This window comes from Macrotis lagotis, chromosome 7 (genome assembly GCF_037893015.1).
Source record: "Macrotis lagotis isolate mMagLag1 chromosome 7, bilby.v1.9.chrom.fasta, whole genome shotgun sequence".
Classification (NCBI taxonomy): Eukaryota; Metazoa; Chordata; class Mammalia; order Peramelemorphia; family Peramelidae; genus Macrotis; species Macrotis lagotis.
The window spans coordinates 61,426,333-61,442,632 of record NC_133664.1 but is presented as its reverse complement, the minus strand read 5'-3'; the positions used below and the strand labels follow the sequence as shown (position 1 = coordinate 61,442,632).

General features: G+C 36.0%; 1 protein-coding gene across 7 annotated transcripts in view; it reads left to right on the top strand.

Moving 5' to 3' along the window:
* The window catches only part of PIP4K2A (phosphatidylinositol-5-phosphate 4-kinase type 2 alpha), a 326,382-nt gene that overhangs the window by 297,446 nt on the left and 12,636 nt on the right, over positions 1 to 16,300 (top strand). For all 7 annotated transcript variants that reach the window (XM_074192981.1, XM_074192978.1, XM_074192979.1 and 4 more), the window contains one exon: positions 11,635 to 11,748. In XM_074192981.1, the coding sequence (XP_074049082.1) occupies positions 11,635 to 11,748 (114 nt within the window). The remainder of the gene's footprint in view (positions 1 to 11,634; positions 11,749 to 16,300) is intronic.

Sequence of the window (16,300 nt, the reverse complement as noted above, 5' to 3'; positions counted from 1 at the left end):
CAAGAGGGACAAACTTGATTGATCAGAGACTCCTCTAAAGCAAATGTTACCAACAGGTCCCTCCTGACTCAAAATTTTAATTTTAAACCCATAGGAAATCCAGAAGGATGGTGGGGATTTTTCCACCCTTTCTCTTTCTCCTAGGAGAAAATGCCTAGACAGTTAAGGTCCATGAACACTTTTCAACTTTTTGACAAAATTGCAACCTAACTAGCAACTTCCTAAAGAAGAATTGGGTCCACCATGACACCTGCTCATCTGCATTATTCCCCTCTTTTTCTACAATTTATCAAGTTCCTCAAGACCACAGCTGGAACTGCCATCACTTGTCTCTGGTCCATTATATTGATTTCTTAGATTCTATCAACAGAGAATGATTTCTTAAACCCCAGGGAATAACTCCTTAGCTTTGAAAGGAGAACAGATGCTGAGGGAAGAGAGTTAACTTGATAATTATTATGAAAGCTAAAACCAAATAACATAAAGTAGTGGAGGAGAGAAAGGAGCAAGCATTTGTCTTTCAACATCATTTAAAATTTACATCTAAAGAAGGTTGTTCAAAGATACAGTTATCACTTTGTAGGTCAAAAGGATTTGTAGGTCCTAATCCTATATTTGTTCCTTGGGAGTGGAAGGGGAATGGGTGGGGCACTGAATAGTGTGATTAGAGTCTAACCTTAGAGTCAAAAGGCTTGAATCTTGCCTCTACTTACTGCTCTTGTGACCCTGGACAAATCACTTAACCTCTCCCAACCCCGGGGAAATCGCTAATGTTGAGAGACCAGGAAAATGCCTTTGCCAATGAAATCACAAGTTTGATCCCAAATACAAATATGGCAGGTATTCAAATGTAGCCCCATTCACTTGTGAAATTATGAAAACTCAAAAAAAATTTTTTGAATTTATAGAATTCATGCATTAGTATATAAAGTCACCAGGGGAAAGGATTCCCCCCTCCCATTGGTTACTAATTTCTAAGACGTTCCCCCAAAATATCCCAGCCTTGAAAGAATTATCTCTAACTTCTAACACTATTATCTTAGTGCCTCCATTTTGTTTTCATGTTAGAAACAGAGTATTCTGAATTTTAAAGATGGTGGTGATATATATTAAAAAGACCGTCTTTTAGGTTTTGAAATCACCACCACTGACCTGGCAGTAGACTCTAAGATTCCAAAGTACAGATGAGATTATTTTTCTTTATTTCTTTGGCTTTGAAGTTTCAGATTCTCTCTAGGACCCCTTATACTGAGTTGACTCCAGGGCCAGTTTTATATCTACTGTGCCACCTAGCTGCCCCACCCCCCCTCTTAAATGAAAATTTTTATATACATATTAATATGAATGTGACTCTGTACATGCAAAAAAAATCTAAATTTGAAAGGCAGAGTATAAATATTTTGAAAGTCAGAAGTATACAACTTTTTTCCCTTTTTTATTAATGGAATCTGATAAGAGATAGAAATACAGACTTTGTTATTTCAAGTCATATTGTTTTAATGATGTGGTCATTTACTTGGAATCTTAAAATAAAGATATCTTCAATAAGGCAAGACTATCCAAAACAACTAAAAGTATCAGTTGTTGAACCATTCATGGATGCTAAATGACTAATAGTGGTATTAAGAATATATGAACTTTTATGTTTTTTTAAATTACATTTGAAAATGATTGACTTTTACTTTTCTTCCACATGCTAATTTTCAGATTAATCTTTATTAGTCCATTCATTCAAGTGCATTTATTTAGCACCTATTTCGTGTTAAATGTTATTTTTCAGGAGACACTGTTCATATTCTAGTCCTCTCTCCAGGTTGGTGTTCTTGACCCCTGACACAGTATCATGTTCTCTGTCCCCATAAATAAGATAGATGAAACATTGCTAACTGGGATCTGTTTATCTGAATCATCTTTTCCCTTTTTTGCTTTGGGGCTGCTTACAAACAAAATGAAGCTCTGCTCAAGAAAACCCAGCTCTCTTTTAATTACCGTCCCAACATATACTCTACCGAATTGATTGTCATGAATTTTTCATGGCAAGCCTCTGTGGCAGTGACTTAATTAGTCCTTGAAATTTTTCTCCTTCTTGGTTCTCATTTCTTTCCAATCATTACAACTGTTTCATGACCCAGTACTCTTAACTTGTTGATGACGAGTTCTGAAACTGTCATTTTAAATATTTGGTGATGCTGGTGTAGACAAGCCCCCATCCCAACCATTTCCCCTTGACATGTCATTAGTGTGATTTGGATTAGCATAATAATAAAAGGGAAGCTGATGAAAATAAAGAAGTGATATTTCAACAATGCAGGGATCACTTTCATGGCAACAAGTATCAGAACTTGCATGTACAGATGTCTTGTATTAAATTTTTTTTTAAAAGGCAAGTGGAGGGTGGTTTTTTTTTAACAGTTGTCAAATTCTGACAGCTGCTTTGACTTGTTTTATTCTTTTAATTCTTTTCTTTTTAATGGAAGGGCATCTTCCATTCATGGCTCCAGCAGTTTAGCCCCCTCTAAATGAGACAGGGAAATGCGTTGCTCCCTGGTGGTCCATCTTTTCACAGTTGCGCTGCCATTCCAATGTGACATCAAATTAGTAATTATAGCTGAGCGGACTTCTTTTTACAAATGACAGTCTTAGCGTGCTGCCAGCCAGCTAGCAGCTCAGCAGGGGAGCCAGGCAAGTAAAAAAGAAAACATAACTGGACTCACTTGATTTCTGGGAGATTTGACCTGCCGCTTTAAAAAAAAAAAGCTATGTTCTCAGGGGTTTAGACAAACAAGCTTTCTCTTCTCCCTCCACTGTGGCTTTCCTCAAAGTAATATCTGATTTTATTAGGTTAAAATAAAAGCCATAATAAAACCCTTGGGTCACATTAAGAAAGTTCTTTTGAATGGACAACCAACAACCTAGAACCCATTTGAAAGAAACCAGCTGCCCCAAAATTGGCATATATCAGCAATAATCATTGTTGACACTTTCCGAATAGATTTTAAAAAAATGCCTTGTCGATTCTTATGCATTGTAAATTGTGCCAGCGATTAAAGGACTGTCACAGTCTCTGACACTTTACCTATTACTGTCTGAAGGTTACAGGAGAATTAGTGGCTAATAGCATTACAGCGAACAACACTTTCCTAAACCAGTTTTCGGCATTTCTTTTGTGCTCTTTAAATTGTAACAAATTATAATTAATTACTACCTTTATCTGATTCTTTGGACTGCCACCGAAGCCAAGGTAACAAGGATGGCAGTCTCCAGGGTACAAAAGCACAGCAGTGGATCCTTGGGATCTTTCTTTCTCTATCAGTTAAAAAACATTTCACATTTCCCTGTCAGGAGATGATTAGTTAAAGGGAAACTGTCAAGTTTCCTAGTCCTAAATCCAACCTAAATCTTTTTTTTTCCTCCTTCTTATTCTCTGACATTACATTCCTGAAAAGATAGAACTCCTTGCCAACTGGTCAATAAAAGCACCTATGGTTCTCTGAAACCCTTCCCAGAATTCCCTGCCTAACCCAGTCATTCTTTCAGCAAAGATTAGTTAAAGCTACTATTATGTTGGAGGTATTGTACTAGGGAGGAAAGATTGTGAAGACAAAAATAATGGGGAAATCCCTGTCCTCAAGGAGTTTAAATTCTTCTGGAACAATGAACCAAGCCTGTCTTGATGTCACTGAGTTGGAGACAAATGCTAGCAATATTGGTCAGTAGCTCAAGATTATTAAGATTCAATTCACGTTTTCAAAGGGCAGTCCCTGGAAAGCTGTTATTAATTGGGAGATAGGAAGGCCCTTTATTAGCTGTCTGGACCATGATGTGAACTTCATTGACAAGGCCGAGTTGACATGTAATCAATCAATCCCCAAACATTTCTAAAGCACTTACTATGTAGGTACAAAGAAATGATCAGAAGGTGAGAGGAAATGTTTCCAACTTACATTTTCAGATTTTCAAGAATGACTTCTGGGATTTTTACTTATGTGACACTGGAGGTCAGAATGAGGAGTGAAGTGTAAGGAATGTTGGATGTATCTCCTAGCTGTTTAGATGGAACCATAGTCATCAAACACCAGCATTCATCAAACCAGCTTACATGTTGTAGGATCCCATTGCTAAATAGGAAAACAGTGTTGTCATTAAGAATTCTCCAAGCAGAGTTATCTTACAGTTGGTAACTTTACAGCTCACAATAACCAAACTTGGTAATGCTCTGTTTGCCAGCCCTTATTGTCCCTAAAACAAATCAAGCTAATAATGTAAAAGCATGTTCTCCCAGGCTGATTGGATTAACACTAGGTCTATATCATTTGCCTGATGCATTGTAGACACTTAATAAATGTTGATTGATTGGTTGATATTTAACTTGCTGCCCAATCATAACCTTCCAGGGAACCAGTCAAGCCGATTCAGATGGCTAAACCGAAGCTGTCGCCATCATTCTGGTAGAGTGTGTAGGAGGGCTTTTATTTTTACTGTTTAAAGCCTAACCACTTTCACAGACTTCTTCCAGCAACAATGAGGATAGAGAAGTTACTGAGGAAGTTTAAGTATGGGGTACCAAGGGCCAGAATTATTTTTAGAGATGTTGACCAAGCTGCTACTGATCATTGTCATTTCTTTTTCTTCTCCTTCACAAATTTAGGATTAACCCATAATCCTTAAGGCAGGAACAGAAGCAAACTTCTTGCGTGATTAGGCATGCTGTTGCCTAGGTTTTCCTTCTGCAAACTAGCATAAGAAAAAAATCTTCAAAAATTATGATAATGAACCTATTTTGTGTGGTTTAATTGCAGCTCAACTTGTCCCAAGAAAAGCTTATCCAAAGAGCCCCCCCAATAATGATATCCCCCTCTTAAAATGATATGGCAGTCATTTTCCTAAAAGCCTGACAGTGTTAGGATGGAAGGCTATTATTTATAAATATGATAATCAATGTAACTGGCATTTCTTTAGTACTTTAAGTTTTGCACAGTTCTTTATAAATATTATCTCTGCAAAAGCCCCATAAATTATTATTATTATTCTCATTTTTATTAATGGGATAAATGAAGCAACTTGCCCAAGGTGACACTCTGAGACATGATTCAAACTTAGCTCTGCTGGACTCTAAGCCTAGCAGTCTCTCTGCCTTGCCATGCTGCCTCTCCTAGATAAATTATATTAGTGATGATAAGGAGCCAGCACATAGCTCCACCAGATGTAGCTCTAGCAAGTTGTAAAATTACAGGAAGAGATCAACTGTTCTGCGCTTCTTAATCACATCCTGTGGAAGCCGGCATTTAGAAGGCGGTTGCTTTATTTCTGCAATTGTACCTGAAGAGATTTGGAAAAGAGGCTTCCCATCCCTGATAGCAAGTCTGCAAAGGACATACTCCTGTTCTTTTGTGGAAATTAGGATGAATTGATGAATTATCAGGCTGTTGCCCAAGTCACCATTTTGCCTGTTGAGGCTTGTTTTGCTTCTATTGTGAAAAGAGGGTGTCATGAGCTTCTTCTTTGGGGAAACACCTGTTATCCCAAGTGCTTCAGAGTGAATGTCTCTCTCTCTTTTCTAATTTCCCAGTTTATGGATTAGACTTGTGATGGGATTTTTTTTGGTGGAGGAGAGGGAGGGAGATCACCAGAGCTTATGTATTATAAACCTTTAGCAATCCATACTGCCTTCAATGGCCCTTATGTGCATGATACTATTAAATCAGATCCCCTTTGTGCTCCATTATATGAATAATTCCACATTATATTTTAAATGCAACAGATTCTGATTTTTATAAAAACCCTTGGCAAGCCCTCTAAATGGCTAGGTTCCAATTTCACATTTGATTTATCCTCTTTTATAAGTTTATTTTCATTTGAGTGAGCTTGGAAAAACACTTAGATCAGGAACATGAGCCATACCTAACATCAGACAATAATTAACACATATTTTATATGTTGTGCATGCAGCTCGATCTGTCACAATAACAGCCCATCAAAGGGACACTAACCAGTGATCTTTGACATCGTGGCTTACAATGAGATTTTTCAGAAATGGGTTGCCAAGTGAACACATGGAACAAAAATTCATTTCTTTCTGAAATCTGAGTCCTTTAATCACAATGCATCGTGATATGCATTATCCTTTGCATTGAAACCTTCTGGTGGCAAAATCTTGTTTGCATTAAATACTTGAGTGTGACAGGAATGAGGCTCATTTTCCATTTAAGATTTCCTTCCCAATTGCAGTCCAACTGAGTCTTGCATTCTATAGGTTAAGGTTATGGGCATGCCACAACAAGCATAACATTAAATAGATTCAAACTGGTGGGGGTTTTTTTCCTTGCTAGTACTTTTGCATTCTTTAGTGGGAGATTAAAATAATGAAAATTCAAAAAATCAATTATTAATTTAGAGAATACTGCTATGTTTAGATTCTCCCATGTTTTTCCAGTAATAAAACAAAATGTTTTATACTTATAATTGGATTAGAATATTCTCATTCCTCAGTGAGAATTTTGATATTTTCAAATATTTGGGATATACCTAAAAGTTACTAGCCTCTCCAAATCTGAATCCTTTATAATTTGCTATTGATCTTTTTTTTATTCATTTTAAAATAAACCTTAAAGCATACAGCATAAATTCAGTGCAAATAGGTTTTTATATAATATGTGCCAGCTAATAGTAATTTAAAATTTTAAAAATTCATTTTCTTAAAATCCCAAATGAACTAGTTCCTATAACTAAACATATATGTTACCTTTTCCCCCACTTTTAAAATCTACTAATAATTTCAGTGGTAGTGATTTTTCAGCATCAATTGAAAGATAATGATCTAGTATATCCGATATTAGGAAGCAAGGGTACATTTAATACCCATTTTCTTTCATCTTATTTCTTTATACCCATTTCAAATAGACATTTTCCAGGATTCTCCTGTCTCTTTTCTGGAAACAGCCCGCTCAACAGATTCCATGTCTTTTGCTTGGCAACTGCCTTCCATGCACAGACCCTTCTTTGCTGACTCAGCCCACAGAGCTGCATGGTCATTTCAGAAATGAGAGCAATAAATTTCACAGCTGTTCCTTTGGAATTTTTTTTTTTGTCCTATTCTATCCCAAGCCCAGTCCTCTAGATAATTTATATCTGCTTTGAGCTCAAGGAAGTAACCATTCAGTGTCAGACTGTACCCAGGAAGATTTTACCTCTCTTTAAATCATCTTTGTTAGTGTTCTTCAGACCCTGAGTCAATTCGTTCTATGTATAACTAGAGTCCATATCCAGTTTTCTCAGAAAGCTGAGTCTTTGTTTGTATTCCCAGCATATGTTTCTGTGATTCTTAAGACCTGATCAACAGTTTCATATGGTTTTCAGTTTAATAATGATAAGAGCTGACCTATAGTGCTCTAAAGTGTACAAGACATTTTTCATAAATATCTCATCAATCCTACAGCAGCCCCCAGATATGTTAGGAGAGAGAGGAGCAGCACAAAAAGGGCATAGGATCTGGTGTTGGTGTTATTGTCACATTACTACTTATAGAAAAGGAAACTAGGACTTAAGAGAGGTGTGGTGATTGTTATGGTCACATAGCTAGTAAGTGTTGAAGGTATGATTTGAACCTTATAGTCAAGTACCCCTTCCATTGTACAAATCTGTTCTCCCTATTCCCCATATGGTATGGGTAGTGGCATTCTTTGGTACTTGAAAATGTTTGTGTGTCTATCTCAACCTTTTCCTCATTTCTTTACCTGACTTTCATCATCAAATGGACTTTGCCTCAGACAAAGTGAGACCTGAGAAAGGTCTTAGCTTAAAAAGGTCAAGGTCTCCCACTGCACCTTAGGGCCATCTGTAGCTATCCTGACCTATGTCATGCCACTGAACCCAGATGGCCCCAGAGGAGAGAGTGAGGTGGGTGATTTTGCACAACCTCCCTCAGTTAAATCCAATTCACTTTCAAATCAAAACATCACCTTCCTGATTTCAATGGTCCTCTTCAATAATGAAGGACAAATAATAGCAAAGAAAATAGTTGAGGCAAAAATAAATATAATAACAGTTCCACCTCGAAGTTGTATGGTGCCTTTATTTTTTAAAAGCTTTTCCATTCCCATTAGTTCATTTTATTCTCACTCCTGCTCTCTAAAATTGATAACTTATACATTGTTTTCCATCTTATGAGTGAAGAGGCAGAATCATGTGACCCTAGCCCATAAGTAAATTATATTTACTTTATATGAGATATAAAACAAAAATTTTGTGTGATAAATCATTGATTGGTTTGTCAAACCCCAAAACAATGAAAAATTAGAAAGATAAATCAGGTCCTGGATATTCTGGTTTAAAAGAAAACAATTTTATTTAGGACAAAAACTCATTCTGAAATCATTCAGTCTATCACAATCCAAATGATTAAATTCAAGAAACTTTTATCATCATACATAATATTAATATGTGCAGAACAGTGGTAGAATTTTTAATAATTGACAATATAGCCCATGGACTGATGATTGTATTTGTTGATCTCAGGACATATATCTATGAACAAAAGGATAAAAGAAACAACTAAGCAAAATTCTTAGTGTATTGAATCAACTGAGACCTTTCACCTTTGGGATGAGTCCATTGGTTTAAGCAGACTTTACATAGCTAACATAGTGACACACACACAAAAAAAAATTGATATGCATTCCCCAAACCAATTGGAAAGTGAAGCCTCATTTTCCTAGGGAGGATTATAGGATTTTATTGCTGAAAAAGAGAAAACCAAGTGAAAAGTTTAACTTGTTCAAGATCAAAAAGAATTCAAAGGCTACTATATGGCAGAACCAGAATTCAAACCCAGATTTCCTGATCCCAAACTCAATATTCTTCCCATTGTACCATGAAATTCTTAAAACCTCAAAGAGTGAAAACGGCTGCCTAAACTGTGTCCCCAGAACAAAGCACATGCCATACAAGAGGGAGGTAGAGGAAGAAGAGCTTTCTTCTCTTTTCTTGCTTATCTCTCCCCAGGAGCAGATGAACCCATTTTCCAGATCCTATTTTTTTCTTCCTTTTCTAGTAAAGACCTACACTAAGCCTATCATGGCATGCAGGTGCCCTTGGATTATTAACAATTGATTGCAAGGTCTGGTGGGAACCTACCAAGTTGTAAAGACTTTCAGCATGGACCTGGCAATGAACTCTCTGCCTTTCATATGGTGACCCAACCTAACTGAGCTTAGAGAAACCATTACCAAAAGGCTGTTGATTCATGGGATTTTATTTACAGCTCTTACAACTAAAGATGATCAGCTTCCAAGGCATGAAGGAAATGCTCTCACTGATGAGATTACCAATCCTTCAAGTATTATCTTCTCCAGAGAAAAATAAGCCTATATTTCAGTTCCCCGTCCTTAAAGTTTCTCACCCTGCATTTTGTACGTTATTTGTTTCTACTTTGATGTTTTCCTCCTTTTGAATAAAATACTTCTGCTAGTCTAGCACCCCAAATGGCATCTGTTTAATCTTTATGAATTTGAATTCTATTACAAATACATATCCAATTTGTAACTTGCCTGTCTTGTCCTCCTTAGACCCTAGCATACATACTTTCAGGTTTCATTTGCTCAAAACCCAAAAAACAAATTTGTTTCCTTCCATTTTTCTTATTCAGTGACATTTTCTTATGCAGACAACATAAGAGGGAAAATTGCAGCAATTTTCCCAATAATTCAGGTTCCATCTGCCCCTTCCCCCCCTTCCTTTCCCAAAGAATTACTTGAACAAAAACGTTAAAGTTATCTGGACTAAGAAAAATCTCATTTCATTTCTCTTTCTGAAGTCCTCATGTGCTTGTAAACATTGCTTTTGAGCTTTCTCATTTTTAATTTCTGGTTGTTTTCCTTAAATTTCCGAACTCCATTTATTGTAAATCTTCACAAGTTTGCTCATTTAGACCTAGGAGGGAGTTTAACAAGCCTCTAGTTCAGTTACTTTATGGATGAGGAAACCGAGATACTAAAGGTGAATCATTCACTGTTTGTGGTTCTTTAAAAAAATACTCATGTTTTCCTAGTAAAATTGGCTCTTAACAGCCACCTTGAGCTTAGTCATTCTCAGACTGTTTTAAATTATGTTTATCTTCTCTACATAGTTGTACAAGTATTCATGGCCAAAATTTAGAGGTTAAGCTGGCCTGGCCCACCTTCATGTTGTGCCTCCAATATTTTCCCTTTTTTTTCTTTCTTTCCTGTGTCTCTGACACTTCATAAATGTCTTGCAGAAGTGGGTCTGTCTGTTGATTTTTTTTTTCATCCCAATCTCCCTATTATCCATCTTAGAATGTTCCTGGCTTTGCAAGGATAATTATTTTGGCACGATCTTTACTATAATCAAGAATATAACACCATTTCAGACTTTTCTTCTCAGTAAATTTAAACCCAATTAGTAGGGTTTATGAAGAGTCAGAAGTGTATTTTTTTTTAATTAGCAGCCCAAGATTTAGGGAAATGATTCAATGAATCCATCCACTGAGTTTCCTTTTGTCCCTTTAAGTGTTTCCATTTTTTTATTTTTTTAATTTGATATCACTTTCTTGGAGAAGAAAATCTTTTCAGGAATGATTGTTTCCCTTCAATTTTCTTGTCTGAAAAAAAACAATGTTCCTTAACAATACTCTCCAAGGTCACAGACAGTGTATTGAGTTGGAGTCCTTCCAACAGATGATAGCTAGCTAAGATGTTTCGGATTTTTATTTTTTTTTAATACTGTTTCATTCCCCTGGAATGTTTATTACATTTAGTAAATGGAATATTCCAAGCATGTTTTAAAAGATAGGACTATCTGCACAGTGCTTTCGTATGTGTGCATGTACTCTTCATTAATTATTCTGCTCACCATTAGGCTTACTTTTCCGAGCAGGTTATGACAGTCATCGTTAGCCATGCATTAGTTTGCTTGAGTGGAATCGAATTGCCTTCTGAATCTCTTATTTATTTGTGGGGCTGGACTTTTGCCATCTTGAAATGTTTCCATCTTTTAAAAGATGCCGTTTTTCTCGAACACTGTCCAAATCGAATTAAAATTGCCTTCTGGGTGAGTTCTACCAGGACCTGTAAGAGTTGTGTAAATCATCCCAAACTGTGCATGTTGGCTCGGACTCCGGCAGCTGATTTTTGGCACCAGGGATATTGCTTGTGCCGAGTCTGTTGTAGCTGTTACTCATTTCTTGCACATAGAAACATGTTTGTGAGATGTACATCAACGAGAAGGGGGTGAGGTAATAGGACATTTCTGGTGAACTGCTATGGTGCCAATAAGAAAACGTGATGATTCCAGACGTCCTCATGGTCCTCCAGCTAGAAGGCTACCCTGACAACTGAGAAGGAACCTAGGACAACAATTGGCTCCATGTCTATGAAAAAGTTAACAAAGATGAGGGGACATTTTCATGATGCTCATTATGTTGTAGGGCTCATCCACCATTCCAAGAGGTTCTACTTCTACTCGGCGTAGCTCACTGGTGCCCCCTTGCGGTCTTCAAGACACTTGCTACCTTTGTGTTCTGTTGCCAGCAGCTTAAACTTCATTTTTTTGTAGAACCTAATCAAATTGGAGTACACATTTTTCAAAGCCCCTGACCCATTCCTTTGCTTCTTTTCTTAGGCCAAAGAACTGCCAACTTTAAAGGACAATGATTTTATCAATGATGGCCAAAAGATTTATATTGATGACAACAATAAAAAGATGTTTCTCGAGAAACTTAAAAAGGATGTTGAGGTAAGAGTCTTGTAGGCGGCTTAATTTTATGTATGGAAACATTGCTGGACTCTGAAAGGTTTTTTAAAATTCTCCGGGACAAAGTCTGACTAAATAATATGATTTACCATGACCAGAACTGTGTTTGCAACTTCGTGGAACATGAAACATGCTGATGGTTTTGTGCTCTTGAAATTAGATAATCAGCAACAATTTGGAACTAATGGAAAGCATCAGGGGATCTGGGTTCAAATCCCTCCTCTGACACTTGGTTCTTGCATGACTTCAGCATCCACTTTGTTCTCAGTTTTCTTATCTGTAAAAAAATAAAATAACAATAAACCAGATAGCTTCTCAGATTCTTTCCAACTCTGGATCTAAGATCCACTGATCCTATGAACTGTCTTATCTAAATTAAGGAGATTTGTCAAGGCACCATTCCCTACCCTGATTTGACTGTATGTTATTTATTATTTAAAAGGAATGACCACCTGGTAAGTTGAGTTTCTTAACCATGTTTGTGTCATAGACCTCTTGGGCAATCTGATGAAGTCTGTGTGGTTCCTTTATCAGATAAAATGTTATTAAAAGCATAAAATACATTGCATATAATTATAAAGGAAACCAAGATTATTGAACTAGTTAGCAAAAAAAAAAAAATTAAGTTCACAAAACCCAAGTTAAGGATGCCTCTATTGGTGTGAGTCAACTCAGTGTGGGGTTCAGGAAGGGAAATTGATTGAATTCAGTTAAATCATTGTTTCAAAAGGAAGTAAATTGGCTACTTCTTTGAATCGATTCTGCCTTTGTTTTGTTTTGTTTGCTCAGCCAAAATATTGTAAATTTGGCATTTAACTGACCCCTGTATACATTTCTGTCCTTAATTCCAATATAATTAGTTTCCCAAATAAACCAGCAAGTTTCAAGTGTGAGTCCATGTGAACTGCCTTAGAGAAATCTGCGGAGACAAAACAAAGGACATTTGGGGAAACCTGGGGAAAGGGAGGAAAGGAAGGAAGCTACATATCAAAATGGGGTCCTTTTTTTTCTGTCTGCTTTTATTTGAGCACTTGGTAGACATAGCATACCTTCAGGACTGCCAAACTGAAAGAGAAAATGTTTAAATGTTAATGCAGAAATCTTTTTCCAAAGAGAGTTGGAAGTAATTTGGGGGGATTGGATTTTTTTTCTCTTTGCCACTTTCCCTTCTTTAGCCCCACTCCCAATCCATCCCTGCTACATCTGGCAATTAATACTTACTGGAAGAATCCTCTTTCCAAACCTTTCTTCTTTTTAAGACAACTAAAAATGAATATTCTTTACTTCCTTATCTTTACTTCTCTTTTTCTACTCCCTTTTGAAAAATATGTGGAAAATATTTAAGAAATAAAACTGGGACATTTGTTCAGAGCCTGAATTTGCTTCTATTTTGATGTGTTTCCAATATAATTCAGAGAGAGTTCCAATGGAGACGATCATCATGCCAAGTTGTCCCTCAGCTGGGTTTATGTATTTTCTTATTAAACAACTTTTTGGAATAATCTGTGGTTTTGAAATAATCTTCTTTAGACCAGAAAGCATAGCTACTATGTAGAGGTAGATAAGTCTTCAGGCTCTGTTTTTGAAGGTGTGATTGGTAGCTTATATGCCATTTTTTAAGATATAGATATGCATGTATGTATCTCTATGCATAGGTGCACATATGTATATGTATTCTATGATTTTATATACACATGCATGTATGCATCTTCTTCAAGCAAACACACACACACACACACACACACACACACACACACACACACAAATAAAGCCAGATTTTGTTAAGCCCTAAAGAAAAAGTCAAGTGATTTATTTGGAAAGTCATAAGACTCCGTTATATTAGACTATAAACTCCATAAATCCAAGGGCAATGTCTGTTATTTGCTATTGTTGCTCAGTCTGACTCTTCATGACCCCATTTATGTTTACCCTCTCCTTCTCCAGGTCATTCTGTAGATAAGAAAACTGAGGCAAACAGTTATTTATTTTCTTCCAATTATTTCCCGTCATCCCAGCACCTCATAACATATCCATATAGAGGTGGCCCATTTCTTAAGAATTGAATGACTGATAGAGGTTTTGTTCTATTTTTTGTTAAATCCTTGAAATAGTTTTGAATTGTTACAATGCTCAAATTATGTCTAATAATAATATCTAGCATGGCTTATAAGTGCTTTACAAATATCAGCTCAGAACAACCCTGCTTATTATTATAGTTACCATTAATTACCTCCATTTTACAGAGGGGGAAACAGAGGCAAGATTAGCTGACCACTAGTTCAGAGTCACACAGTAAGGGATTGGGGTAAAATTTGAACTTGGGAGTGCTCTCTCTCCACTGGGTCATCTTGCTGGTGCAGACTTTTGATGTCAATTACTGGCAAAGGGCAAAAAAAGTGTTTACTTAAAAAATTCAATGCTACATGTCTTCTCATCCTATCTACAAGGAAAAATCAGTCTTCAGGTTTTCAGTGGCTTATATATCAATGGTCTATTTGATTATATGACATTTTTCAAATATTTTGTGTTCCATTGTGATAATAATGACTAACTTTCCCTTAGAGAGACAGCAAGACAAAAGGATAAATGGGGCTTAGAGCCAAAAAGATCTGATTTGAACACCACTTCCAATATTTACTAGCTTAGCTTGTTGAACCTGAATGTAACCTCTCTTGCCAGCTAGTTTCCTCATCTTTAAAATATGGTTTATTAACCTTTCAAAGATTGTTGTAAGGATCAAATGAGATCATGAAAAGTGTTTTGAAAACCTTAAAACTCTAAACAAATAACCTATTACTCATATGTTGTCTACTTTGAGATCTCTCATATGAGTTTTTGGCCAAAGTACTTTACATCCATCATCTCTTGTGATCGTCACAAAAATCCCTTAAGGTGAATGAGTTTACAGCCTCCCCATTTTACAGTTTAAGGAAACTGAAACTCAGAGAAAAAAAAGGGTTTTTCTTGAGGTCACAGAGTTAGCAAATATCAGAATAAGGAATTAAACCCAGGGTTTTCTGACAAGACTAGTGCTTCTTTAATGCTATTCATCCCCTCCGGCAAATTAAATTTGTAGTTTAATTTCATGAGTATCTTTTGATACTTTCAGGAGTCTTCTATTTGATTGGTAGAGTAGGATATCTTAATACAAATTAGGATTTCTATAGCTTTGTTAAAAATTAAGGCCAGATCATTAAAAGTTCTTCCATCAAAAACATACTAAGTGACAAAAACATCTACTGGGTTTTGACATTTGTAAGAAAGAAACATTCAATTTGTATGCAGACAGTTATGGGGAGAGAGTCTGGTATTCGATTCTGGTAAGAGGTCAGAATTTAATCTTTTCTCTTGTTATTATTATTGTTGTTGTCTCTTCCTAATGCTCATATTTCTAAGTGGTCATTTCAAATTAGTGGTTTATGGTTTATGGTTACAAATAGGAAGAAAAACTCTTCTTTTTTCCCTATAGGTAAAGTCCGTAGCAGTAATTAATACTTAAGCATGATACTGTTTGAGAGACAGCCGTATAAATAAATGTCCAGAAATGCTTTGACCTATTTTTTTAAAACATCCTTTCCCCTAAGAAGTCATTTCAAGCCCCCTGAGACAAAATCAGCTGTTTTTATTCCTCCTCTGGCATTCTTGATTATTGGGCCTAAGTAATTAACCATTTCCAAGGTTTCTGTAAGAAGGAGTGAGTTTTAATCTAAGGGCCATGAATGGTTACATATTTATATATATATATGTGTGTGTGTGTGTGTACATTTACATGTATGGATAGACACATATATACATTTATTGTATTTCACTAAAAATTGTTTCCTTTGTAATCCTTTATTTGGTACTGTGAAAAGCATTTATTTTGAAAAGGGATTCATAGACTGTACCAGATTGTTTCCAAAGGGATTCATGACACAGAAAAGGTTAAGTATCCCCACTATAGGAAAAGAAATAATAATAATAATAATGTAAAAAGTAATAATATTTGAACTTCTCTAAATAGTAAATTTTATTCCATTTTGAGAATAAATAAATTCTACTAGCATGTATTAGGCATGTATTAAATGGTCACTATGTACATGGATCTCTGCTAAAGATATAAATATGCAGCCTTTAAAAAGCAAATGAAGAAAACCAAGACATTAAAAAAAAATTCTGAAGAACGAAAGGAGAAAATACACAGTACAAACTGAATTAGATGATGTGTATAGGAAAGGCTCGGGTACTGGAGGGGCTAGGAGCTGGAGGTCACAGTCAAATCTCTATTTTTTTCAGATAAATTTTCTAAAGGATGATTATTTTAAGTTTTAGCAATCTCAATCAGGTTAATTGCTACTTTCATTCTAGACCCTAGATTCCTTGCTTCCAGAAAGGCAATATAAAACAACATATTATAAAATCAGAAAATAAACTTTCAAATTAAGACAATTCTAAAAGGGTAATCTTTTAATTCCTTTTGTGCCTTGTACTTCTCTGTTCATGACCTTGGCTGCAGTCTCTTCAAATAAGCCCTACTAGGTGTAACTGGGATCTT